Raw genomic sequence first — 27,887 nt, 5'->3', positions numbered from 1 at the left:
TAAGGGAGAAGGGCATACGCATTCTCAATTATCTCGACGACTGGCTAATCCTAGCTCACTCGTGAGATCCATTGTGTGCGCACAGGGACCTTGTGCTTCTGCACCTCGACCGACTTGGGCTTCAGATCAACTGGGGGAAGAGCAAGCTCTCCCCTGCGCAGAGCATCTCTTTTCTCGGTATGGAGTTGGACTCAGTCACTCTCATTGCATGTCTTACGACCGAGCGTGCTCAAGTCAGTGCTGACCTGCCTGAAAAGCTTCAGGCAGAAGGTAACGGTGCCAGTGAAACAATTTCAGAGGCTCCTGGGGCATATGACATCCTCGGTGGTGGTTCTCCCCCTCGGGTTGATGCATATGAGACCACTTCAGCACTGGCTACAGACTCGAGTCCCGGGATGGGCATGGTTCCATGGCACCCAGCATGTGACTATCACACCACGGTGCTGTCAGACTTTCAGCCCTTGGTCAGACCTGGCATTTCTATGGGTGGGCGTTCCATTAGAGCAGGTCTCAAGGCATGTCGTGTTCATGACAGATGCCTCGAACTTGGGCTGGGGCGCCGTGTGCAACGGGCAAGCAGTATATCAATGGCATATCAACTGCTTAGAGTTGTTGGCGGTATTGCTGGCCCTGCGGAGGCTTCGGCCGTTGATTCAGGGCAAGCATGTGTTGGTCAACACAGCGACTGTGGTGTACATAAACTGCCAAGGCGGCGTTCGCTCATGTCGCATGGCGCAACTCGCCCGCCACCACCTCCTCCTTTGGAGTCAGCAGACGTTAAAGTCTCTGTGAGCCACTCACCTTCCGGGCATCCTCATCCATTCAACGGACGCGCTCTCATGGCAGGTAACACTCCGCTGGGAGTGGGAACTCCACTCCCACATAGTCCAGCTGATTTGAGAGAGATTCGGGGAGGTGCAGGTAGACCTGTTCTCTCCCCTGAGAGTACTCTCACTACCCCTTTTGGTACTCCCTGCCCGAGGCTCCCCTTGGCACGGATGCCTTGGTGCACAGCTGGCCTCGAGGGCTACGCAAGTATGCATTTCCTCCAGTGAGCCTTATTGCACTCTGTGCAAAGTCAGGGAGGAGGGGCAGCAAGTCCTGTTCATTGCGCCATACTGGCCCAACCAGACTTGGATCTCAGATCTGATGCTCCTGGCAGTAGCCCCTCCCTGGCGCATTCCCCTGAGACAGGACCTTCTCACTCAGGGACAGGGCACGCTCCGGCATCCGTGGCCAGATCTCTGGAACCTCCATGTCTGGCTCCTGGACGGGTCGTGGAAGACCTAACGGATCTTCCGCTAGCGGTGGTAAATATGATCACTCAGGCCAGAGCCCCCTCTATTAGGTGGCTGTATACCTTGAAGTGGCATCTCTTCGTGAACTGGTGTTCTTCCCATGGGGAAGACCCACAGAGATGCACGGTCGAGTCTGTGCTGTCTTTCCTACAGGAAGGGCTGGAGAGATGGCTGTCTCCCTCTACCCTGAAGGTGTACGTGGCTGCTATAGCTGTGTATCACGATACACTGGATGGGAGACCCTCACGACAGCACGACCTGATCACCAGGTTCCTCAAAGGCGCGAGGAGGTTGAATCCTCCTAGACCGTGCCTGATTCCCTCTTGTGATCTGTCTGTGGTCCTATCTGCCCTACAGAGAGCCCCCTTTAATCCCCTGGAGCAGGCCGAGCTCAGCACTTTGTCACTGAAGCCGGCCCTCCTGGTGGTGCTCACTTCCATCAAGAGGGTGGGGGACCTACAGGCGCTCTCTGTCACCAGCGAATGCCTGGAGTCCGGCATACCTTCACGTGATCTTGAGACCCTGGCCCGGTTACGTGCCCAAAGTTCCCACTACTCCCTTTCGAGACCAGGTGGTGAACCTGCAAGCGCTCCTTTCAGAGGAGGAAGACCCGGCCTTGTCGATGCTATGTCCAGTTCGCACCCTGCGCATCTATCTGGACCGCACGCAGAGCTTCAGATGCTCGGAGCAGCTCTTTGTCTGCTTTGGAGGGCAGCAGAAGTGGAAAGCTGTCTCCAAACAGAGGCTGGCCCATTGGATTGTGGATACCATTTCCTTGGCTTACCAGTCACAAGATCTGTCCCGGACAAGAAGTCCAGGCGCACTCCACTAGAGGTGTTGCGTCCTCCCCAGCACTGGCAAGGGGGGTCTCTCTAACAGACATATGCAGTGCTGTGGGTTGGGCTACACCTAATACCTTTGCGAGGTTTTACAACCTACACATAGAACCGGTTTCGTCCTGAGTGTTATGGGGTAACAGCAGGTAGGCCGGGCAGCCGGTTGGGTGTACCGCTTGCATTTACGCCTTTCTCCTTTTTCAAGGTGATAATGTGTGTTATTTTGTCCACAACAGTTCCCCGTAACTGGTGAACCCTGGTTGCCTCTTTAAGTCTTAAGCACTGTTCGGTGACGAACTTGGAGGCGGAATGACACCACCAGGCCCAGTACTCGTGGTATGCCCCTTTTCAGGTGAGCCCGTGTACTCAGGGCTCAGTGCTCCATACGTGGTGATTCCCCTCTTGGTAATCCCGTGTGACATGTTTCCACTGTTCGGTTTCCCCTCAGGTTAACCCTGTGTTTCCCCTCATCAGAGCTTCACTCTGCTTTGGCCACTGTTGCTGTGTACCCTCTCCGTAGATTGGGTCCTCCCGGTGGTATCATTCCATATGTGAACTTCCCCATTGGTAAGTCCATGTGAGGTATTCTCCACATGTTATCCTCCCTCCGGTAGGATGTGGTCTCCATAGTGCCCTCCCTCCTGGAGAGGGAAGAGCACTTCCCAGCATTATTCCAGAAGGTGCTCTGCGGGAAATTGCTTAACAGCAAATGTCAGGAAAGGCCAACACCTGTAGCCTCCTAGGGTAAGTGTCTCCTCCCCCCTAACGGGACTAGGGAGACGCCTTACCTAACTCGCTGGAAGGTCACGACGTGGTCGAGTGCTCACTGAGAGGCATGCATCAGCTTGCCCATATCCACTCTTCCGTACCTTGTGACACGGTTCAGCGTCTGAGGCGTTCCTTATAGGGAACCCCTAGTGTCACTACATCGACACAACGTCGAGTGAGTGACAGACAGGGAACGTCTAGGTTACTAGTGTAAACTCTGTTCCCTGATGTAGGGAACGAGACATTGTGTCCCTCCTGCAGTGGCGCTGAACCGGCCGCGGACATGGCCGGGACTCTCTATCGGCTCCTCAGCATAAATCTGAATGAGTGGTGCATGCCATCTCCTTTTATACCTGTATGTCCGGGGTGGAGAGTGGCATGCAAATTCCACTCACCAATTCTCATTGGCCTTTTCTATTTTAAGCAAATGTGATTGGGGCTCTCAAGATTGAACCCCTAGTGTCACTACATCGACACAACGTCTCGTTCCCTCCATCAGGGAACGGAGGTTACACTAGTAACCTAGACATTTCTTCACTGTTACCGTTAAATCAGTGTTACCATTTCATTAGTAACACCATTGCGTCTGTTACCATAATGTCACTGTCACCATTTAATTTTTGTTACCATTACATCACTGTTTCTGTTTCTTTACTGTTACCATTACGTCAATGTTACTGTTTCTTTACTGTTACCATTACATCACTGTTACTGTTTCTTTACTGATACCATTACGTCAATGTTACTGTTTCTTTACTGTTACCATTTCTTTACTGATACCATTACGTCAATGTTACCGTTTCTTTACTGTTACCATTACGTCAGTGTTACGGTTTCTTTACTGATACCATTACGTCAGTTAGGGATGTGCCCGAAGCCGAATACCTTATTCGGAAAGGCACGAATAATGACTTCAAAACGAATTACAGATTAATCAGAATATAAAAAATATTTGCATGACTGATTATCCAAGAAGCACAAGGATAAAGCAACATTTTAAATAAACATATCCAAAATTACAACGAATTCATGAATTTGCGCAGCCAATATTTCTAAATTGTAAACCTTATGAATGGAAATGGGCACTGTGTGATTTCAAATCGGATGGCCACTATCTCAACTCCGTTTGTGGTCTCTGTTAATTGTGCGCGTCTGGAGATTGTCAAGTGTAACATTAACCGAGGTATGAAATCATATACACTTCCCACTTCTTGAAATGTCTGTTAATGTATCACGTGATTCCCATGCATTTATTTATAGCCTAAACCTTAGCACGATGTTAAATTCCTGACATGAAGTGATGATTTCATGTCGGAGCTCATCTATCAGTTTCTTAAAATTGACAACATTTATATCCACATCAGCGAAGGTAATCATCTGGTTAAGACTTAATTCCAAAAATAAAGTCTTAACTGCTATATAGAGTAGCCTATTCATCTATTAGGAATATTCCTCCTTATGTAAAGTGAAGAAACTGAAACATACTCAGTCTTTTTTTCTTCTCCTCCTTTAAAACTGTGCTAAATTTGAGAATGTGCTTGAACTCTGGAAAGGCACTATATAAATTTAACTACTATTATTATTATTAACTAAATAATTTTGTCCTATCATAAAAATTATTGATAGTCTTAAGGGACTTTCACCTGTTTGTAGGCAATATTGATTTTATTGTCATTTCATGTTTGAATTTGTAATTCACTGCAAAGTGTGCTTGATATTTCACATTTTGCTCGACACATACTGCCTCCAGAATAATGTTGTTATACATGCACAGACAAACGAAAGTTCTGTTTCATGCAGATATTAATATCAGAAATACCAGGAGAAACTACGGTTAACATATTCCAGTTAATGTAGCCTACATATTCAGCTTCATCTGGTAAGAATTTTTTTTTTTTTTTTTAAATAATGATTGTATAATAAGTATTACAGTTTTTCTTGATTGCTTAAACACATTTCTTGAAATGTTATGCCTCCTTTTCTCAAAGCTCTAAACACAAATCCATAACTTCTCACCCAATTCCCTAAACTTCCTATTTTCAGGTCAAAATGAAGCTCTCCACTAAAAACCATTCAATCTTGCTGAAAAACCAAACGTTTCCCTCAGACATGACACACAAGCCCTCAAAAACACACACTACAACATAGTCTTGCACACTGGTGAGATAAATTCAAAACAATACTACAAAAATCAGTAATAAGTTATGTTGCTTGTGGTTCTCCCCCTCAAAAACCTTTTCACATGATGAACACAAGACACAAATGTATACATTTGCACATATTTTTATTCCTTAATGTACTGTACAGTACAATACACCAAACAACAACAAAAACAGGCAGCGGGGGTAAAATCCTCTTGCATGCCTGATCCACCCCTGGCATGCATCAACTGAAATGTCTAGGCAGGCTTCTTCCATGGCCTGGAGGAGGTGAACACGGATGTGAGGTTCTCGGTCATACACTTTCCACCACCATGCCGAAAAAAACTCCTCCATCGGGTTTAGAAAGGGAGAGTATGCAGGCAGAAAGATGTTGGAAAACCTCAGGTTATTGGTAAACCAGTCATGAACCAGAGCAGCGCGATGGAAGCTGACGTTATCCCAAACAACAACTTAGCGAGGCTGCTCTGGTTGTGCTGGCTCCCTCTGGTCAAGCTGGAACACACACTCTTAGACCATCAAGAAAACCAAGGAGGAGCATAGTGTTATAGAGTCCAAGAATAGCATGGCGGTGGACTACCCCTCGTTGGCTGATGACCGTGCACATAGTGATGTTCCCTCCTCACTGGCCAGGGACATTCACAATAGCCCAATGGCCAATTATGTTCCTCCCACTTCTCCTTCTTTTGGTCAAGTTAAATCCAGCCTCATCAACAAAGATAATCTCATGGGCAACAGGCCGGCCTTCAATCTCAAAGATTCTCTGCAAAACACATGAAACACAGAGTAAATGACTACCCTGAAACACAGTTCAAGAGGGCACAAATGGAAGACCACCATATGTACTTTGTGCTACAGTATAAACTGCTGTACTGCTATACTGTGACGGTACACAATACTTCATAAAATATAAAAACTCATACTTGAACATATTCCAGACGTTGGTCTTTCACTCTGTCAGAGTTTTATGGAGAAGCTGATGGCATTTATCCCTCAAAATTGGTGATTGTCTTCAATCACTCTCCTTTGAATCTCTCGCAGGCAGATTACATTGTTGGCAATGACCATATTTACCAGCTCCCTCTCTTGCTCCTCTGACAAAAGCCTTAGCCTGCCTCCACCAGGTGGTCATCTCTGTGTCCTACAAAAATAGAAGTACTGATTACTGTAACAGTAGCACATCCTTTTTACAAAATGGAAGCATACAGAAACTCTCTGTATGTGAGGTGATTTGATGCATTTCTTTTTATTAGTATAGTGCAACAGCTACAGTACCTGTATGTGTTGTAAAAGACAGAGTACAGCACTCAAAAGTTACAGTAGAGAGAAGTCTGAAGTACACCTACCTGTTTTCCTCCCTGAAAGTTCTTATGATCATGGCGACCGTGAAGCGACTCAAGTTTGGCTGTACTTGTTGCCAGTCTCCCTCAAAGTCATACCATGGACAAGGACATGGTCAACTAGAGTGGCACGAATTTAATCCGAGACTGATTGTCTCCTTGCCCTTCCCCTTCCTCGTCGTCCTACTCCTCCACCTCCTCCTCCTCCTCTTACTCCTCACCCAACTCCTCCTCCACTTCCTCCTCTCCATACTCCCCCTCCACCTCCTACTCTTCCTCTTCCTTCACCTTTTCCTCCACTCCCTACTGCTCTTACTCCTCCTCCACCTCTCTGGTGTCCTCGACCTCTTCCTTCACGTCTCTCTGGATCCATTGTTCCAAAACTGAATGAACTGACTCTGGCCCTTTTATCTATTGAAGGTTCTGATTGGTGTGTGATCAATTTTGACTCTTAGTGTTTCCACCTGGGTAATTGTGTGCTAATTAAGCTCAAGCTGTGTTGACTTGAGTGAATAATATTGTAGGTTCTACTGGTTGTTTAGATCAGTGTTACTATCAGAAATAATTAATAATTATTTCTTTAGTTATTAATTAATATTTAAATTAAATAATAGAATCTAACTCAAAGCCTCATACGGGGCACCAGTAAATGTAGTGCACTATGTTCAGGAGCGGGTTTGGTTATTAGCAATAATTAATAATTATCAAAGATAATTATCAATTATTAAAATCAATAGAACATTGATGAGAATCAATGTTAGCTCTTTTAATCCTTCACATCAACAAAGATAACCATCAAATTCAATAGAATATTAATTATCATCAAAGATAATCATTAATTATTAAAATCAATGGAACATTGATTAGAATTAACACTAGCTTATTGATCCTTCAAATTCAACAATCATCAAAGATAATTATCAATTATCAAAATCAATAGAATATTAATAAGGATTAATATTGCCGGGGCACCACCCTGGAATCAGGGACTAATAACCAGACAGTGTAACAGTCTCAATATTAGACTGTTCTCTTAAGAAAATTGACATTCAAAAGGAAACAATTAAGGCTTGAATCTGGGCACTGACATCCCCTGCCAGCATTTGACACAGGTGTATGCAAATTAACCAAAACACTTCTCTTTGAAATATAACAAAGTTTATTTCTGCAGTAATATCAATTAATAATCAATACAATGCAGTCAATAAACTTCCGACTTACAACTACAAACTAAACAGTGATATGATTAGATATGGTAACCAAAATAAGCCTATAACACATGAGAGAAGGTAGGTGTGTGTGAATGTGTGTGTGTGTGTGTGTGTGTGTGTGTGTGTGTGTGTGTGTGTGTGTAAGGTGTGACACGCACAAAATGGCAGACGTGATCCTCGTGGAGAGTACGTCACGTGAGATTGTCACATGCTGTTGAGTAAGAATCTATCCCTTTTATATAAACTGTTTCGGAGTGAAAAAAAAAAAAAAAAAAAAAAAACTTAAAGTGCCTAAAAGGATGGTGAATTATTCTTATTTAGAAGAGGATATTTTTGTAAACTATCATCTTCCAGGTTTGCAGTGTTTTGTCCAGACTTCCAGAATCAGTAATTATTCAATTTCACTGGATATGATGTAGACATAGTATTTCACAGCAATACATCTGCATTGTAGTAACTTGTATAATAATTGATCATGAGAAGGCATGGTCTAATCGTCTGAGTGATGCTTTTGTATATTAATTAATAAGCATGGATTGCAAATGTGTTTTACATGGTGTAAACATAATGTGAGTGATGCTGATAGAGCTCTTGGCCCTTCAGTGACAGACTCATATCTTTAGGAGGCATTTCTGAGAATTTCTCATTTGCATTTTGGACAGGTGTCCCGGAACTTGTTAAACAAACAGTCTTATTAGGTGGTCACACTAGGCTTTGAGCACGCACTTTTTATTTATTTATTTGTTTTTTCGGACAACACAACGGACCAGGATATGATGTCATGCAGGAAGGCTTTATTAAATAAATCACAAATAATACTAAACATTTTAGAAAATACCATCTACTTACTTTCCAGCAACAATAAAAACCATGCAGATTGAAATGTATTCTTTGAGTCACGAAGTCAGTATGTGACGTTTCAATCTTCTATTGGTCGCACATCTTTTCATTCATATTCGCAGGTCAGAGTTCACCAAACTTGAACATTTATATGCAGTGAACTTCTAAATGTCTTCGCGTGAGCTTGTGTTGCTGGGGCCGGTTGCACCAGCTATACGCAAGTTACAACTTAGCCTAGTCGTGGCGTAAATGGGCACTAAGTCACAATTTACGCACTACTAAATATTTGAGCATTGCACCATTAAACTTACCCTTGAACGTAATCCTACGCATAAACTAAATATTTACGGAAGCATCTGACCAGGAGTAACGGATGGAATAAAGAATACTAGTTAAGTCTTACCTTAAGAACAGGTAGTAGGGGGCTGGTGTAGCTCAGCGAGTATTGATAATGACTACCACCCCTGGAGTCACGAGTTCAAATCCAGGGCATGCTGAGTGACTCCGGCCAGGTCTCCTAAGCAATAAAATTGGCCCGGTTGATAGGGTGGGTAGAGTCACGTTGTAACACTTTCTCCATTGAATTTGATAGGTGTTGCATATAAAATGAGGGATCAGAGAGACTTCTAACTTTCCATGAGTCAAATGTATTAGGCACATAAAACTAATGATCTTGAGCAGTATAATAAACAAACAGTGCAAACAATCCTAAACAAAGCATTCAGTCAATACAAATCACAAATAGTCCACAGTCTTTCTTAAATAAGTCTTTGCAAAGTGTAGCACTTAGCTACAAAAGCTAGTAAAGTCTTTGGAGTGGTGAATGAGAGAAAACAGTACTTAAGTTTGGTGTAGTTGAATCCTTTGCGATCCAAGAATAATCCACAATGATATCGATGTTTAGTAGCACCGATTGTAGATAGGAGATGGATGATTGAAGATGGTTGAATGATGGTAGATTAAAGATAGCTGATCCTTTTAGTCCTGGTCTTTAATGGTTGTGCTGGTCTCTCATACATATACAAAAAACAAACAAAAAAAACTCTGCATGTAATAGAACAAACAGATGATAAACATGTGCTCTGTGCTAACAAATCATATTTACAAACCAAAAATATACATAGAAAAAGTACTCAGGATAGTACTTGAGTTTGAGTGTAAGAACAAACAAGTTCCTCAAAATCAGGGCATTGGTATGAGACCGCAACGGTCTCCATGTGCATAGAAAGTGACTTCCTAACCAACACTTCTCTCACCCTTAAATAGGCTGACTGACTGCTTAACACTGGAGCGCCCCTTGGCGATCAGGTTTAAAATGACAGGTATATTCATAAGAGATCACTGGGATTCATGGGACAGTGAAACTGTTACAATGTTGGGTTAACCTCCTCATGGTCGCTATGTGGTTCACTTTTGATGGGGCATGTGGGGAGTTGTGCGTGGATGCCGCGGAGAATAACGTGAAGCCTCCACACACGCTATGTCTCCGTGGTAATGCGCTCATCAAGCCATGTGATAAGATGCATGGATTGACGGCCTCAGACGCGGAGGCAACTGAGATTCATCCTCCGCCACCCGGATTGAGGCAAGTCACTACGCCACCACGAGGACTTGGAGCGCATTGGGAATTGGGCATTCCAAATTGGGGAGAAAAGACCAGTTGTATTCATGAATCGACATGAAAAATCTCAAGTTATCACAAAAGCAAAAGTAAATTAATTTACATTATTGAAGCAGAGTATAAAACAATTTGCAAAACTAAAACCATTTTAACACATTGGTGCAATCGGTCCAGCAGTAATATGTGAATTACACACAGAGTGATAATTCAAATAATTAAAATGTGTTCATGGGAAGTTGGTTAGATATGTAAAGCTGAAAACATGAGCAATCGAATTGTTAAAATGCAACATTAACAATTTAGTCCCCATTTTGGAACAAAGCAAATGGTCTACAGGTCTGAAAACATCCTTAATTCTGAGGTTTTCTCTGGTTATTATTCCACCGTCTGTGTCCTATTATATAGTTCATTCTCTCAAGCACCAGCAATATAAACCAAGAGAGTATATTCATAAGAAATTGGTAGTGTAAATGGACTGTATGCAATGAATCAGAAGAATTTAAAATTACATTCTTTTGTGCATTACCTGCGTCATTGATGATTGTCCGGCATATTTCTATGACAGTGACATACACTCCTTTTATACGCATGGAAAATTTGATTCGTCAGGATTTGGATAGACTCTCCGTTAAATTAGAGAATACAAGTATTATTAATCATTTTCATCTATTGACACACAAATCATGGCTATTAACAGTGATCGTATCGGCTCGCACTTCACTTCTACGGCAGGCCCGGTTCCAGATCAAAATCACTGAGGATGCTTCTGAAAATAATGGGGGTGCTCTGTATAAAGTGGAGATGTATCATAATTACACATTTAATAGATTAAATCATGCAGATAAATGAAAGATCTAATAAAAAACTTTCATGATAAATCAACCAGCGGGCAGCAGTTTGCCCTGGTCTGCAATTGAGGGTGCTCTAAGTTTTGTTTGCACCCCCGTAGAACCGGGACTGTTCTACGGGTTGATTTGGATTTTGAAAAATGTCATTAATTTATTGAAACAAAATTAAACCAAATATATTTCTAAATTCAAACTACACATCAGATGAAACAAATATAATCAAAATAAGGAAGTGGTCAGAAAATAATAGTCTACCAATCACAAACATTTTACCCTCTCCAACTTCTTCCACCGGCCTGTTTTGCAGTGACTTAAAAATCATTCTACGACAACAGGTGGAAAAATACCTTTAAGCCTATAAATTAGACCATAAATACAACTGTAAATTTAAACATAACTAAAAATTTAACCATGACCTATAGTTTAACACAAATCTCATAAAAAGTTGTTTCATATAAGACGGTTACAACTCTGATTGTCAGGGACATAATTTGATGTTCCAGTATATTTTCAGAGTTTTGACATGGACTATTACCACCTGCTGGTGGAATCTCCAAACTGCAAATGCAGACACGGAGTTTAAACTTTGCGCCAAGTTAAGATGTGGTTTTCAATCATCTTAGCAAATCAACCCATTTCTCAGGAAAATAGCTAATTGTGCTTTGCACCACTTCATTTACCAGTGTCGGGCCGTGCATTAAAAGTCTAGGCCTTCAGTGTGATTCATGCCATTAAGAAAACACAATTTCACAATGAATAAGACACCCTATGCCTTTGGGCATAATACATTATGCAACTAACTAGTAATAGCAACTGATTTTTAAAAATACATCCACACACGAAAGCCAGAACTTGAAACGACACTTATTACTCAAGCAATCCTAATTTTAACTGCAGCATGACTGTTTTGTGTCTCCCAAATGGACATTCAAAAATCATAATTCTCTCAATATGAATCTACCAAGGTGGTCTATAAGACCTGGAAAAATCTAATAAAATTTGCGATTTAAATGTTGCTTGCAATAAATTTTGTTTCATCAGGGTACACGGTTATGCTGCCTTCCATTCAAGTTGGATGTGGGACATTCCTACTTGATATTTCCAACCATAAATGCATTCAATTCCCCGATATTCGGAACTGCAACGCTCCCGTTAGCTTAGCAAGGGTTTGACTCTCATTAAGCCTCCTAGCAACCCAGCTGATAAACAATGCTGCAACACTAGCATTTGTGCTTCAGGTGTATGATTATCAAAAGAGATAATAATTTACCATGTATACACCCGTTTCTGCAGGCATTTGTTAAACAAGCTTTAATATCATGTAATGTGGAAACTAACTCATTGGTATTACTTAAAGTGAATGTTTATCACTTACTTTGATATCTCCCTGAGTGTCGACATGTTTGTGTGACATCATGCCCCTGCATCTCGGCAAAATCGGAGTTGAGAATTTCTGCATGAGCCTACAAGTTGTAATTCTGACTTAAATATGCATTCCATTACACTTTTCCTAGTAGGAAGTTGTAAAATCCGACTGAATGCTCCAGCAGCCTAATTTACACTTAGAAAACTCCTGATGATGCTATAACAATGCAAAAAGCATTTACCAATTTGCTTGAAGTGAAAATCAGTCCTCCTTTCCTGATTAATAAATGAATCAATCACACAATCATTCAGAACATCTCGTGTTTTTAAATCCATAAGGATCTCTTTCTCAATGGTGATGTGGCAGTGATGACAGTCGACTCGTCAGCAAGATCTCACGCTCGCTTTCAAATTACATCACTTAAACATGATTGCGTCACTCAAGGCCAGCTAGAAGGCCTCGACCGGGACATATCCTAAAGATCACACCCACCAAGAACAAATAAATCAATCTGATTGGCTGATGAATCTGACAATCTGACTATAGTTGCCCATTAATTTGCACTGTTGGGGGATTCTGCTGAAATTCTGAAGGCCTAACGGGGTGGAGTTCGGACTCACATGCTGCTTCGGGAATGTGACTTGTGAAACAGTTGTCACACTTTGCTTGCAAGCATCAAGGAACAAATTCTGACTGGATAAACTCTTCGTTTTTCACTATTTGTTTGTAGATGAATTAAGAGTGGAAAGCGATTTAAAATACATAGGCAAAAAGGTGATTGAAAATGAAAAGATGAAAAATATTTATTTGACATGTTAGGCCAGCAGAGAAGGCTTTGCTGGCCCTGAGAATTCGCCACTGTCATTTACATACAATACACCCACAGTTTGCGTGCATACACCTACAATTGCGCAAACACTCCCACCCATGGCCACTTCTTTGCGCTGGCACTAATATTGCGCTTTGAATCAGTGCTCATTGGATAAGACAGTTGTTGGGCGTAGCATTGCCCTTTGCACACACACGAAAATAGAGCCATTGATGTGGAATCATTTGCAGTGGACGGGATATTACATTTTGGAAGGCGGAGTTTACATTGCAGAGCAATGTTTTTGCCCTGTGCACTGCAAAAAATTATTTTCAAGACGAGTATTTTTTTCTTGTTTTCCTGTAACATTATCTAAACATTCTTAAAACGTGATTTATTTACTTGTCAAGCAAAATGGCATAAGATATGAAGTCTTGTTTTAAGAGAAATCTGACAATTTTGTGGACTTAAGACTTAAAAAAAGAAGAAAAAAAAGTCTGCCAATGGGGCAAGAAAAATAAACTTGTTATCCCTTTGAATTAAGTTTATTTTGCTTACTCCATTGGCAAACAGTTTTTCATGTTTTAAGCATAAATCTTGTCAAATTTGGTTAGATTTCTCTCAAAACGACTTAACATCTTATGCCAGTTTGCTTGTCAAGTAAATAAATCACGTTTTAAGAATGTTTAAATATTTTTTACTGGACAAAAATACTTGCCTTGAAAATATTTTTTAGCAGTGTGTCTCCTTAAGTGAAATTATTTTTTGCAAATTCAGTGGTCAAATGCTGAGTGAGACTGATCCATATTCAAATGATACTGTAAGTGTCTATTATCAGGTCCATGTGCAATCCCACAGCCCCCCCGCCCCTGCCGTCATCTTCCAAAAATATTAGAAGACTTACTAGAAGACATTAAGACGTATCAGAAGATGCAGAAGACGTATCAGCTGTAGGCTGATTTAGAATTAAATGTAAAGGATTAAAAAACATTAAGGGATTAATACATTTTAATTTATTGGCATTGCCTGATTTATATATAATCATGTAATCTATTAAAAGTAACTAATTACATAGGTATTTTATTTTTGTAATTTGCTTACATAATTCAGATTACATGTAATCCATTACTACCAAGAACTCCGATACATCATTTTTACCAGCACTTCAGTTACCATTACTTTACACTAAAGTAACAATTACTTTAAAGTAAGTATTAGTTAAGTTACCATTAATTCATGGCTACAATTGATTTTATCAAAATTCACATTTTTCACACATTTAGGCCACGGACGGATGGACGTGCACACGCACAGTATGTTTGTTTCTGTTTGGTGTGTGAAAAATAGAGACAGAAAACATGAATTAGCTGTTTGTTTTAAAGTAGCACTAGTGCATTGCGCTGTTCCCTGTCACACTGTGGGTAAACACAAAACCTCAAGCTCATTCCCAGACACAAGACTATGCAAACTCTGCACACTAACAATCTATATGGACCAAAACTTACTCCACCAGTATAGCACAGTCTATACTCAAATAATGTCTAGCCAGTTTTATTGCATTCACTCTCCCTGTTAAAGCTGCACTATGTAAGATGTTTTTTGGTTAAAAATGAACAAATTGCCATTATTGATTGAGTACATAAACAGTGTTCACTTACCTTACCCCGATTCATTTTGGTAAGCCTATAAAAATAATTTGTATTTTGAGCTGTCGGGTAGGATTTGGCATGCAGTCTGGATGGATGTTTATCTGTTATCCATTTGGCGAAGTTGTTTACTTGATATAATGCTTGGATTTGGATAGAGTATGTTGTCTGGTAGGGTTGTCATGCTTTTATGAATCCAACATGGTGAGCACTGGCAGCAACTGGGGATTGGCCTCCGTGGCCATGAGCACGGACAGTGACAGGGGAATGGTCTCCGTGGCCGTGAGTGCTGGCAGTGACTGGGTAGCAGGAGCCCTTCTCCTCCTCTTCCGGACAGCTGGGAGCATTGCTGGGGGAACGGCCTCCATTGCCAAGAATGCTGGCTCTGGGATGGATGAGGCTTCAGGAACTGGCTTGCGCTGGCTCGTTGACCGTGGCAGGCACGGGCGCTGGAAAGAGCAGGGGATTGGCCTCCATGGCCCGAAAGTGTCGAGGGGTCTCCCGGACCACCGGAGCTGAGAGCAGAGGGGCCTCCATTGAGGGGGTCTCCAGAAACACCTAAACTAGGAGCAGAGGGGCCTTCATCAAGGTGGTCTCCAGAACCACCAGAGCTAAGAACAGAAGGTCTGCCCTTACAATTTCTGAGATAAAATCCTGAAGAGACAGACAATCGCAGTCCAAAGGGACCAGTTTCCTCCCCCGGCCATTGAGTCCCAACCAGAACATAGTTCTGAGGGATCTCTCACACCAGTTCAATTGGGTGGCCAGACTTCAGAATTTGAGGCAGTACTCAGCTGCAGAAGTGGACCCTTGGGACAATCTCTATATCAGTTCTGCTGGATCCATAATGTGGTTGGTTCTTCTGTCAGGCGTTTGTGCAGGGAAGAGGTGAGAGAGCGAGGATCCAATTGCAGAACTTTAATAACAAACAAAAGAAGAGGATTCAGTGAAGGTGGTAAACATACGAAGACGGTAACTCAAACTCCACAGCAGTATGCTAGCTAATCACACTACATACAAACATACGAACAAGAACCAACGAGGAACAAGAGAAACATGAGGGTATAAATACACTTGGACTAATGGGCTAAACAAGACACAATGAGGAAGGGAACCAGGAAACCAGACATGATGAAGGCAAAAATACATTTCTAAATAAGAGTCCACTGAGAATGTCAACATAAAAGTCTTTGCAAACATAAGGACGATGATGACGGACGATGATTATGATGACGAAGGATGATGTGACACCATTATTGCTTGTTTTAAGTTTTTAGTTTACAGTGTTATTAGGCCTACAGTTTCATTTGCTTTATCAACTGCCATGTTAATTTTCATTTTTTCATTTTGGTCACAGTTTTAGTCTTTTGACGAAAATGTCCTTTAAAAATAGTCAATATTTAGTCATTTCATATTCATTAATTTTAGTTAGTTTTACTCTGACAAAAATGACATAAAATTTTAGTCAACAAAAATAATATCTTTTACTTGATGATGACTAAAATGTGTCAAACTATAACAGACCAAACTTCTATCAAATATTGAAATATTTAGGAAAAAACATTATAAACATTTCTAATGTAAACATGTAGCAAACATTCCATATAAATGTACATAGGCCTACTGTCCTTGTGAAAAACCTGAGCTCCGGAAATAATAATGTATAGATGGAAGTATTAGCTACTTTTAAGAAGTTAGCCTGTATTCTGAATTATTCATGCTTTAGAGGCCAAAGCTGTGTCCCAAACAACACACTATACACTATGCACTTACAAAATTAACTATGCACTCAGCCATGTAGTGTATGAATTTTCAAAGTGTAGTATCATCCCAAATGGAACACTTAACGTTTTTTTACTACACGGAAGCGTTCAACATTAGACAGCTGACGGAAGTGACGTTTCAAATGCAAGCATAAAGATGTGTTGCCACTATCTTTAGTGTGCTAGCCATCCTCAGTTCAACACTTATATCTAAATAATATACATATTCACACAGCATGGTATGATGGTAAAGTGTTTAACGGAATTTTGTAAGGTGCTGTCTTCACAGAAGTTTCACTAGTTGCCATATTCTCCATTATTTACAATTGTTTTCCCAGACAAGAATCGCTGCTGGTAACTCCACCCCTTCTGTTATGTACGGCAAGCCGCGAGCACTGAGTTCCACAAAATTCCACACTCCGCATCATCCGGGTACTCATAGTACATTTCTTTTTGTTGCATTTTCAGTGTAAACATACTACTTGCACTACTTACACTACAAAATGGCATCAGTGCAGAAGTGTGTGGTTTGGGATTCACTTTTATTAATTTTCCATGAAAGGATACATTTCGTCTGCATGTTTCTTATGGAAACCACGTATTCACAATGCAAGTTAACTGAAAGGAAGAGGCAGTCATTACCTGTCCCAGGACTGGGCATACTGGACTTAATCAGACACTTCATAAAATAGGTAAACAACTGGTAGAAGTGCACACTGTGGCCACCCTGAATCTGTTCAGCATGTACTGCTGGAATGTAGGGGATATGACGAGGAAAGGAAAGAACTAATATCAGTATTAAAGAAAGCTAAGCTAAATGACATTATAGGAAATCTCCCGGGAGAGGCATCATGGGGAATATACAGTCACCTAATTGAGTATCTGAAGGAAACAGGGCAAATAGAACGAATTTAGGCCTTCCCAATTAGGCCTTTCTTTTCCTGCTAATCTACTGTTCCACATTACTGTCTGGTAGGTGGCAGTAATGCACCTGCAATCTGGTTTGCCAACCACCAATCAAACCAAAAGAAGAAGAAAAAAAAGAAGAAGAAGAACGCAAGTTACGCAATGCAAATTATGCATATTCTGACTATCACGTCATTTAGTTCAAGTTCACATGTTAATTTGTTTCGTCGTGCAGATGTAAGTTGTTCCATAAATGTGGATATATTGATGAATCTCATGTATAAATAGGATGTGTTTGAATGAGGCATTTAACCTGTTTTAAAGCGGCTCATTTTGCAGGTGTTGTTCAGTGCGTTCAACTCACACAGCTCAAGTGGAGAAATGCCCAACACACTGGATTAATGGATTAGATGAATCAATATCTATTATCTTCTTCTATTTGCAGATTCTCAAGATGTTTCTTCTTGTGTTTATATCTTGCACTGTTAATATCTTGCAGTATAATTTTTATTGTCATATTTTCGTTAACAATATGCTTTAATAAAATCATTTAATTATTGTCATGATATGCGCCTTTTTCGTTTTGTCTTCGTTTTCATCAGTGATTCCGTTGACAAGATTAATAATGTAAAAATAATGAAGTGTTACATTGAACTCGAATCAGCAGTATCACAAGTTTCACCTTTTAAATTGATAAGTATAATGCAATACAAACATTAATAGTCGATAAAACACTTGAAAAATCATATTAAAGTATACTGGTAACTGGTGGTGATTGAGGAGAGTCCCTTGTTCTCTGTGTAAAAGTGCTTTTAGTGTAGTGTTAGAAAAGTGTACAATTCATTCATTCAAAATATGTAAATAAGAATATTGTTTATCTTCATCAAAGCGAGTAATATTTCATTTTTAAATATTTAATCGTATAACATAATAATATCACCATGAAAATAGCATGTTATGACTCCGGCTCTGAATTTCTCTCAGTCATGATCACACAAAGGCGATGTTCAGGTAAACTTATATCATGAGATTCATCAGCCAGAGGAGCAGTGTCGAAACACAACAGATACAGTGTTCTTCTGCAAATTGCTTGCAATTTTGAATTTCAACCACAGATATTGCTAGAGAGCACAAAATTACGTAGTGCAGCTTTAAGCTTTCTCTAGTTTTACACTTTTCTTTCTCTTTCTCTCTCTCTTTATATTTCTTGCTCTTTCTCATTTTGTATTTTACACACACTGTATATTATTACCATTGAAATATGAAGCCATGGGGATTCTAATCTGTATTTATGAGCCATTTGTTTTTATAGATAATGATTTATGAATGTCAGCCAGTTTCAAATATTATGGAAGTTTTTTTTAATTTCTATAAGCCTCAACAGGAGTCCAGGTCTTGATTGTGAGTGTGTGAATACATCTCTCAATTTCTCTCTTCTTTATCTCTCTCTCTCGCTCTCACTGAAACATTCCCAGTTATGAAGAAAAACACTGTTACATTAATGTATAATTTATTGCATTAATTTATTTATAGCATGAGTGAGCAGTTATGAATGCATAAATCCATCTCTTTCACTTCCATCATAGAGCCAGTGGAAACTGTGACTTCTAGCAGCTTTTTATTTTTATCAGGGCAGTTTAAAATAAAAGGGGGGCTTCAGTGACAGATAAAGGGAGGGTTATATGGTTTTAGTTTATACAAAGTTGCAGATCTATTTGCCACTGGCCTAGTGCACATAAGGAAAAGCCAGTATCAAGTTGTCCGGATCCTCCACCTCTTACACCAAACAGATGAATATAATCTGTGTTAGCCTCATATTCTCGGCCTTCTTCATTTCTTGCTTATCAAAGCACACTGCTTGTTTTCAGACAGCATCTCAATCGGGTTCTATCAGGAATTTGACTAGCCCACTCCGTAACTTTAATTTTGCTTCTTTTGAGCCATTCAGAGGTGGACTTACTCCTGTGCTTTGGATCATTGTCTTGCTGCATAATCTAGTTGCACTTGAGCTTCAACTCACTGACTGATGACCGGACGTTCTTCTTTAGAATTTCCTGGTAGAGGGCAGAATTCATGTTTCCCTCAATTATTGCAAGTTGCCCTAGCCCTGAAGCAGCAAAGAATACCCACACCATCACACTACCACCACCATGCTTGACCATAGGAATGATGATCTTTTTGTGGAACTCTGTGTTTGATTTACGCCAGATGTAACGGGACCCCTGTCTTCCAAACAGTTTCACTGAAGACTCATCAGTCCACAGAACATACTCCCAAAAGGTTTGAGGATCATCAAGGTGTGTTTTGGCAAAATTCAGATGAGCCTTAATGTTCTTCTGGGTTAGCAGTGGTTTTCACCTTGCTACTCTTCCATGGATGGCATTTTTGGATAGTCTTTCTGATAGTGGAGTCATAAACAGTGACCTTTATTGATGCGAGGGAGGCCTGCAGTTCCTTGGATGTTGTCCTTAGCTTTTTTGTGACTTCCTGGATGAGTTGTCGCTGTGCTCTTGGAGGAATTTTGGAAGGTCAGTCACTTCTGGGAAGGTTCACTACTGTGCCAAGTTTTCTCCATTTGGAGATAATGGCTCTCATTGTGGTTCTTTGGAGTCCCAGAATCTTTGAAATAGCTTTGTAACCCTTCCCAGACTGATGTATTTCAGTCACCTTTTTCCTCCTCATTTCTGGAATTTCTTTCGACCTTAGCATGGTTTGTTACTGGGTGAGACCTTTTAGCAAACTTCATGCTGCTGAAAGTTATATTTAGGTTGATTTGATTGAACATGGCTGGAAGTAATCAGGCCTGGGTGTGTCTAGTCCAGCTGAATCCCATTAAGAATGCAGTTTAATAGATTTGGGGATTTAGTAACTAAGGGGGCAGATACTTTTTCACACAGGTCCAGTTGGTGTTGGATAACTTTTTTGCTTCAGTAAGTAACATTATCATTTGGGAGCTGTGTTTTGTGTTTGCTCAGATTGCCTTTGTTTTGTGTTGGGTTTTGTTTGAATTTTTTAAACAATTTGGTGTGAGATATGCACAAGGGCGGAGGAGATCAGGGTGGGTCACTTACTTTTCATAGCACTGTAGCATATTTTCATGTACAGCTGCTTTGAAACAACACCTGTTATGAAAAGCACTATACAAATAAATTTGACTTAACTTGAGATGTATTCCACTATTCACCACATTCGGCACAAACTGCCACAATCTGCACCATTGAAATGAATTGTAGTTTATCATATCATTTGCATTTATTATTTATTTTTTATTTTTTATGCTGCAAGGCAAAAAGGCAAGGGAGAGAAAAGTGGAAAAGGTTTAGTTTGAGTGTTTGAGCCACTGCTGGTCTGAGTGCCTTGAAAGAGGAGAGAAAGAGGTGGAAATGTTCAGAGCTGAGAGACAAAACACAGCATGGGATCACAGGAAGTCATGCAGCCATTGAAGCATGATGCCATCCAGACACTCTCGGGGAGGCGGTTATATGGGGTCAATCTGTCGCATTGCTGCACGAAATGTGACAGTAATGCACAAAAGTTCAGAGGAGTTACAGAAAGTCAGAGTCACGATGTTAAGCGAGGGTATTTATAGTTCAACCGCCATCTGTTAAATACAAAAGAACAAGCATGTTAATTATTAATAATTAACCATCTCCAGTTACACCCACAGAGTCCTCTGATCTCCAAATAAAATTATTTGGTTTTTTATTGTTTGATTTATGAGTCACAAAGTTGTCATTTCAGTCTAGCTTTGACATTTTCAAGTGATTCTTGGCAAATAATTGCAACTGATGCTAGAACAGTCTGTCTTGCCCATCAGATGTTAAGAACTGAATTATGAATTCATGAATGTTTATAGTAAAAGTGGGAAAGGAGGCATCTCAAGACAAACCCGGAGGAGGCGTAAGGCACCAGCAGTGTGTGTATGAGCTGCAGTACGTAAATTTGGAGATAAACAGAGCGATAATACTCAGATCACATAAACAGTGAGCACATCTGTTCCTGAGCTGTGTGAGCCTTGCAGATTGGGCTTAATTAAGTGTTGTTTTTTATCTGCAATGCTTTGTGTGTGTGTTTAAATGAATTATCTCTTCACTCTTTTATAAAGCTCTGATACTGCACAAACACACTGTGGCTGCCCCACTGGCATTTAGTGTACCTGTCTAGGTGTGTGTGTGGGTGTTCTGTGTTCCATCATGCAGTGTCGGGCTACAAATGCCTGTTATCACCCCTATTTCACCCCTCATTACCCTGGGCAGGAGGGCCAGTCGAGTGTGTGAGGGCACAGCAAATGAGAGTAAATGGAAGAAGGAGGGAGAGAGATAGAAATAAAAAGAAAGAGAGCAAAACAGGGGTTCCCAAGCCAATATTTTGGTTTCAATCCCGGTTTAGTTCCAACAAAAAAATTATACAGATCCATGCACTTTGCCTGTGTCCAGTAAACAGTTTCTGTAGCAGTCTCATGTGTCTATCCCCTCCATCTGTGATTTTGTGTGTTTAGTTGTCACTATTGTGTGTGTGGCTTTCTCAGTCTTGTTCCTGCAAGCACAGTGGGAATCACACCAGTGAGAACTGTGAGCAACCACGCACACACACATTAAGAAACATCCACTAACTCACAGTGTCTTCACCAAGTATTCATTTATTTAAAAAGTAACAATATATTACTGCTGACATATACTGTACATGTGTACAGATTAATAGTGGACATTTGTATGGAAGTCATTCAGGTGCAGTGTTGGGTGTAATCTGATTACAAAGTATCTATTTACTGTAATCTAATTACATTTAAGTCAAAAAGTAAAGTAATGAATTACAATTTAAATTCTTGTAATCAGATTAAAATTTCTGACTTTCATTTAAGGTAATTACTTTTAAGTATATTACTTGGGTTACACTTCTTAAATATTATTTATGATAATAGATTTTAAATTTGAGTTATGTTCATATGTATGTTCTGTGACAGCTGAAGTGCATGTGCCAATGCACGAGGAGGAAATCTCAACTTGTTGAACGGAAAAACTAACAATTTTCCAGTGAAAAGTGTTTCAGAAAGTAATTTAAAAGTAATTAGTAATGTGAATACTTGTAAGTAAGTAATCTGATTACCTTTTCAGATAAGTAATCAGTCATTTGTTGTGGATTGCTTTTTTGAATTTCTTTCCCAACACTGTTCAAGAGCAGATTCACTCCTGTGCGATTTTTGCATGCTGTGTTTCAGCACATACACCTGCATCTTCCTTACTAAACACCCACACTCCAGTTTAACCAGGTGCTAAATGTGCTGAAAAGAAAGTACTGTGCAGAGTATTTAAATTATGTCATTCTCATTATTTTCAGAACAAACATGCCTCTTTATTATGTAAATTAGGCTTATTATAGATAGATTTGTTTGTTTGTTTGTTTGTTTTGCTGCATCTTCTGTAATCTATCACTCAGAACTGATATGCGAGATCGGGAATTGCACCGTGAAAATTGCATTCAGCACAGATTTTGTGTGCGCATTTGTGCCATTACCTCATTTGTATAATTCCTTTAACAAATTGGGTGCTAAAACAACGCAGACTGTTAACACTATCGGTGCAAAATGAATTATAAGTAAATTCCCGCTCAGCATTAAATGACATGAAAATCAGTGCTTTCATCATTTTTGTACTAATATTATGACCTTCTTTGTACATTGTGTGCACATTGGCATTAATATCACCATTTCATCTCACACACACCCATGAACAGGATCAGCCAAATCATGGGCCACATAGGAGGCAAGCATGGTAAGAGTGTCGGTTCATAGAAATCCTTGGGCAGGTCAGCTGGCTTCCCTTTCAATTTATATGCTTAAATATTTGCTCGACCTTTACTGACTTTCTCTTTTCCAAAATCCTATGGTAGCCCAGAGATACACAACACAACCAAATTAGCAAAGCAAATAAAAGCTGAAATCAGAAATGGAAATAAAACAAAACAAAATAAAGCCACAGCACAACGGAAAATCCACAGCACAACAAAAATAAGCCACAACAAAACAAAATGAAGCCACAACACTACAGAAAAGCCACAGCACAACATATCAATTTAAAGTATCACATAAAGTATCAATTTACAATCAAAAACACATATTCAGCATTCAGCTTTTGTTGGGTTGTGGCTTAATTTCATTGTGTTGTTGTTGCTTATTTCTGTTGTGTTGTGGCTTTATTTTGTTGTGTTATTTCCGTTGTGTTTTCAGCTTTTATTTGCTTTGTTTATTTGGTTGTGTTGTGCACCCCTGGGCCACCATACATTCCAATCCAGGCGTCATTTAAAAATGGATCCACAGGTGTCAAATATCAGAATAGGTATATTTTAACATTATGATGATATCTAAAATAATTGGTTGTGCTGTACTGCAGATGCAAATGATCTCTTTAAAGTCATTATAGAAAATGTCACCTAAGGTCTTGAATGCCGTTTAACAGGCCTTGCGCACACCTACACACACACGCGTGCACAGAAGTTAATCAGAAAAGTGGGCACGATTCTCATGAAACCACATCCAGGTCCAAATTTCTGCTGAGGATTCTTTTAGAGCCAATTTTACAGAGTCATTAACATACTGACTGCTGTGCACACATACACACTCTTCACCAGGATAATGTGGTTGACAGAGCCAAGATATAACGATAATGAAGATAAATCTAAACCTGAAGATGTTAGGGGGTGAAATCTCAGTAATGACTGTGCCGCATTTAATGGCTGCTCACAAAGCTCAGGCCAAAAAACAATTTAATTTTGTTATATTAAGGTTCACAGGGAAGCTTTAAGGCCATCAAGCATGCTTGAGCAAGTTGTTTTGTACTGGCAAATAATTTACGTGCCAGGAGAGATCTACTAAAAGTGATTAAATATATCTTAACAGCCGCAAATAATCTCATTTCCGCAACTGACACTCATTGATGTGATGTTTTTTTGTGGCCTATTTTGATGCCCTTTGAGGAATAAAGCAAATATTTCACCAAATTCTGTGTGAATTTGGACTGAATCCTATCAGAGCTCTAACAGTGTATTGGGCTAATACACTTAACTGAAATTGATTAGAAAAATTGCTGCAATATTTAGAAAGAGAAAAGAATTAGAAACTTTCAAACTTGAACTCATTTATGTTGTACATTTAGTGTGTGCGTGACTAAAGTTTGTAAAACACAGTGTGCAAGCTTGTATAGTTTACAACTCCAGATTTACTCTGTGACATGCATTAGCTGTTGATGTTGGACCCAGACTGTGACAGCTTCTCTTTCTTAAGATCGGTCCTGAAAGGGAAACATCTCTCTGTGTTGTCTCACTATACAGACTCAGAGGAAAGTTTGATTGCTCAGAGGTTGTTCTTCAGAGCTCAAGAAACTTAATTTAGTTCTTACTTATGATTCATTTAAGTGTCAATATGTCTCCTTAATAGATTTTAGATGTTGGCTTAAGCTCCCCATTTGCTCTCTATTTAATCTAGAAGACACAACTAAGATATTAATGGGTTAATTCACCCAAAAATTCTCTTATCATTTACTCACCCTCATGCCATCCCAGATGTGTATGACTTTCTTTCTTCTGCTAAACACAAATAAAGATTTATAAAGAAAATCTCAGCTCTGTAGGTCCATACAAATCAAGTGAATGGTGACCAGAACATTCAATCTCCAAAAATCACATAGAATCAGCATAAAAGTAATCCATACAACTCCAGTGGTTAAATTCATATCTACAGACGCGATATGATAAGTGTGGGTGAGAAACAGATCAACATTGTAGTCCTTTTTTACTATAAATCACCATTTTCACTTTGGGCAGGGAGGAGAATTTATAGTAAAATGGACTTAAATCTTTTTCTCACCTACACCTATCATATCACTTATGAAGACATGGATTTAACCACTGAGTCGTATGGATTAATTTTATGCTGCCTTTATGTGATTTTTGGAGATTCCAAGTTCTGACCACCATTCACTTGCATTGAATGGACCTACAGAGCTGAAATATTCTTCTAAAAATGTATGTTCTGCAGAAGAAAGTCATACACATCTGGGATGGCATGAGGGTGAGTAAATGATGAGAGAATTAAAATTTTTGGGTTAACTAAACCTTTAAAGAGTTCTCATTTTTTTTTCTTTCCGATGGGAAAATGTTTTATTGTGCTTTGGTAATTTTGTGAAAGTATTTATTTGTCTGCAAGTGTGTGTCTGTGTGTTGATCTGTATGATTCACGGTTATTGTATGCATACTTAATGAGGATCATGTTGAATCACAGCTGTCATACTGTCAGGTTCTGAACTCCATGATAGACAAATCTGTTTTGTTAACTGTCCCACCACAACCATAATCTTACCTCACATATCTCACAACAACCTCAAAATGTCAAACAGTACTTCATAATTTAGGTACTGTCATGATAGTTCACAGAAAACCAGAAGAAAGTCCTAGATGACAACAGTAAGGGAGAACCTTTGTGAGTTCCATATAGTGGAGACCGGGACTAGTTTGACATGGGGAAGTTGTCACAAGGGCGTATATAAGTAACTATAATGTTTTGTGTTAAAGGTCTGATTACTGATGTTTTGTATGTTGATTTTAAACACCTAGTTCAAACCCTCTGAAATTAAAAAGTTTTTTATGAATTCTATCTGCCAAACTAAAACTTCAGTGTCATAATATTTTTGATTTAGCTGTTGGGTAAACAAGTGAACCCAATTAAACCAAACTTGCACACATTCAGGCAAGAGTCATTTATATTTTAAAAGTACATTTTAACCGAAAAGTTCAACTATGTTCTCAGGACAAGGTATTTTTCATCAAAATCAGATCAGGACATGTTGGCGCACTTTTATCGAGGCAGGTTTAAAACATGTGTTTTTTAATCTTATAAATGTATCAAATTTATTCATCATAATGTCTTTTGCCCAAAACAATGCTTTTTGTTATGTTTTGTATTACCTTTCACATTTCTGCAGCTTCATTTTTTGTTTCATTATCATTTATATGATTACATAGTGTAGCCTATACATTTTGTTTAACAGCCTATAATTTGCTGTTTAATGGGAGGTTCCATTGAAACCCCAAATAGTATGATAAATAGTATGTGCATATACAGAAACGGACTTAATAGAAAATAAAAATAAACCTAGCATGAGAAACATTAGTTGGAGTAAAAACACTAGGCAGTTTGGATTCAGGCATGTTATTTCCGTTGGAGTATTTCTGCATGCGCTCTGGAGATGTTATCATATGCGTCTCTCTCTGTGTGTGTACGTGTGTGTGTGTGTGTGTGTGTGTGTGTGTGTGTGTGTGTGTGTGTGTGTGTGTGTGTGTGTGTGAGTGAGTGCATGCGTCTGTGCATGCGTGTCAAACTTTGATCAGTAGAAACAGTTTTTCCAAATTAGATCACCCCCTCATTCACCCTCTGACTCACCCAACTATTTGTCTTCTTCTTATCTTTGTATGTTCTTCTGTCTCATACCAACTCTCACCTCTATTCTAACTGCTGTTATATAGTAATTTTACTCAGTGTTTCTATAAGTCCAGTATGTTGCAGACCTGTGATTTATAAAGCTGTCTTTAGACTGCAGTTCTGATGATGGATTTTATGTTCTAGTTGCTGTGAGCGGAGACAGAAATCTAAAGGTTGGACTCCATATGGACAGCAAGACATTATTAAGGCATTTCAAGACATTATTTAAGTTGTTTGGTGGGAACTTGGCAGCTCTTGGATGTGCTCGTATTTTATCAGTCTTTTCCTTTCTCTCTTTTTCTCTTTTCTAACATGAATGCATTCTACTCTCAGTGTCAAGCAATTCACTTCTGTTTTATAGATGAATTTATTGCTCAGACCAGGGGCGATTCAGACATCAGCCTTAGGGCTCAGCCCTCTTGCTTCTGAGAGATGTGTTGGTCAGGAAATATATTTCTAGATGCAAGAAATTGCAGGTTTTAACTCTGTTTGTCTGACTATTCAAAAAAATAAACAAATCCTAACCCTGAACTGAATGCATTTTGGTATTACAAGGTATTACATTGCTATAGGGGGCTAAGACGAAAGATTGTGGGTCTGAAGCCCCTAAATAGGGACTAGAATCATCTACATCACATGTATGGTTTAGACTGCTAAACATTTGCCAAAGAGATGCACTTATACAATAATACACTCTCCATTAACAAATTTGTCTCTGTCTCCCTTTATTTTTATTTTCCTCCAACCCCACCATCCTCTTCTCTACCCTATACATTTCTTCCACCTTCCCTCCCTTTCTGCTCTTCTCAACTGCAGGTTTCCTTAGCACAGGAGATCAGTCTGCTAAAGGAAACTATGGCCTGCTGGATCAAATCCAGGCACTGCGCTGGCTGACTGAGAACATTGGACACTTCGGTGGCGACCCTGAGCGGATCACTATCTTTGGTTCCGGGGCAGGAGCGTCTTGTGTCAACCTACTCATCCTGTCACACCACTCTGAGGGTA

The 27,887-nt window shown here is 39.8% G+C and overlaps 1 protein-coding gene across 2 annotated transcripts in view; it reads left to right on the top strand.

Annotated features, from left to right (window-relative positions):
• LOC127445476 (neuroligin-2-like) overlaps positions 1-27,887 on the top strand; it is a 271,778-nt gene that overhangs the window by 227,515 nt on the left and 16,376 nt on the right. For both annotated transcript variants that reach the window (XM_051705597.1, XM_051705588.1), the window contains one exon: positions 27,699-27,884. In XM_051705597.1, the coding sequence (XP_051561557.1) occupies positions 27,699-27,884 (186 nt within the window). The remainder of the gene's footprint in view (positions 1-27,698; positions 27,885-27,887) is intronic.

The sequence above is a fragment of the Myxocyprinus asiaticus genome, chromosome 1 (assembly GCF_019703515.2).
Source record: "Myxocyprinus asiaticus isolate MX2 ecotype Aquarium Trade chromosome 1, UBuf_Myxa_2, whole genome shotgun sequence".
Taxonomy (NCBI): Eukaryota; Metazoa; Chordata; class Actinopteri; order Cypriniformes; family Catostomidae; genus Myxocyprinus; species Myxocyprinus asiaticus.
Note: the sequence above shows the minus strand (reverse complement) of the source record. Positions and strands in the feature narration are given on the sequence as shown.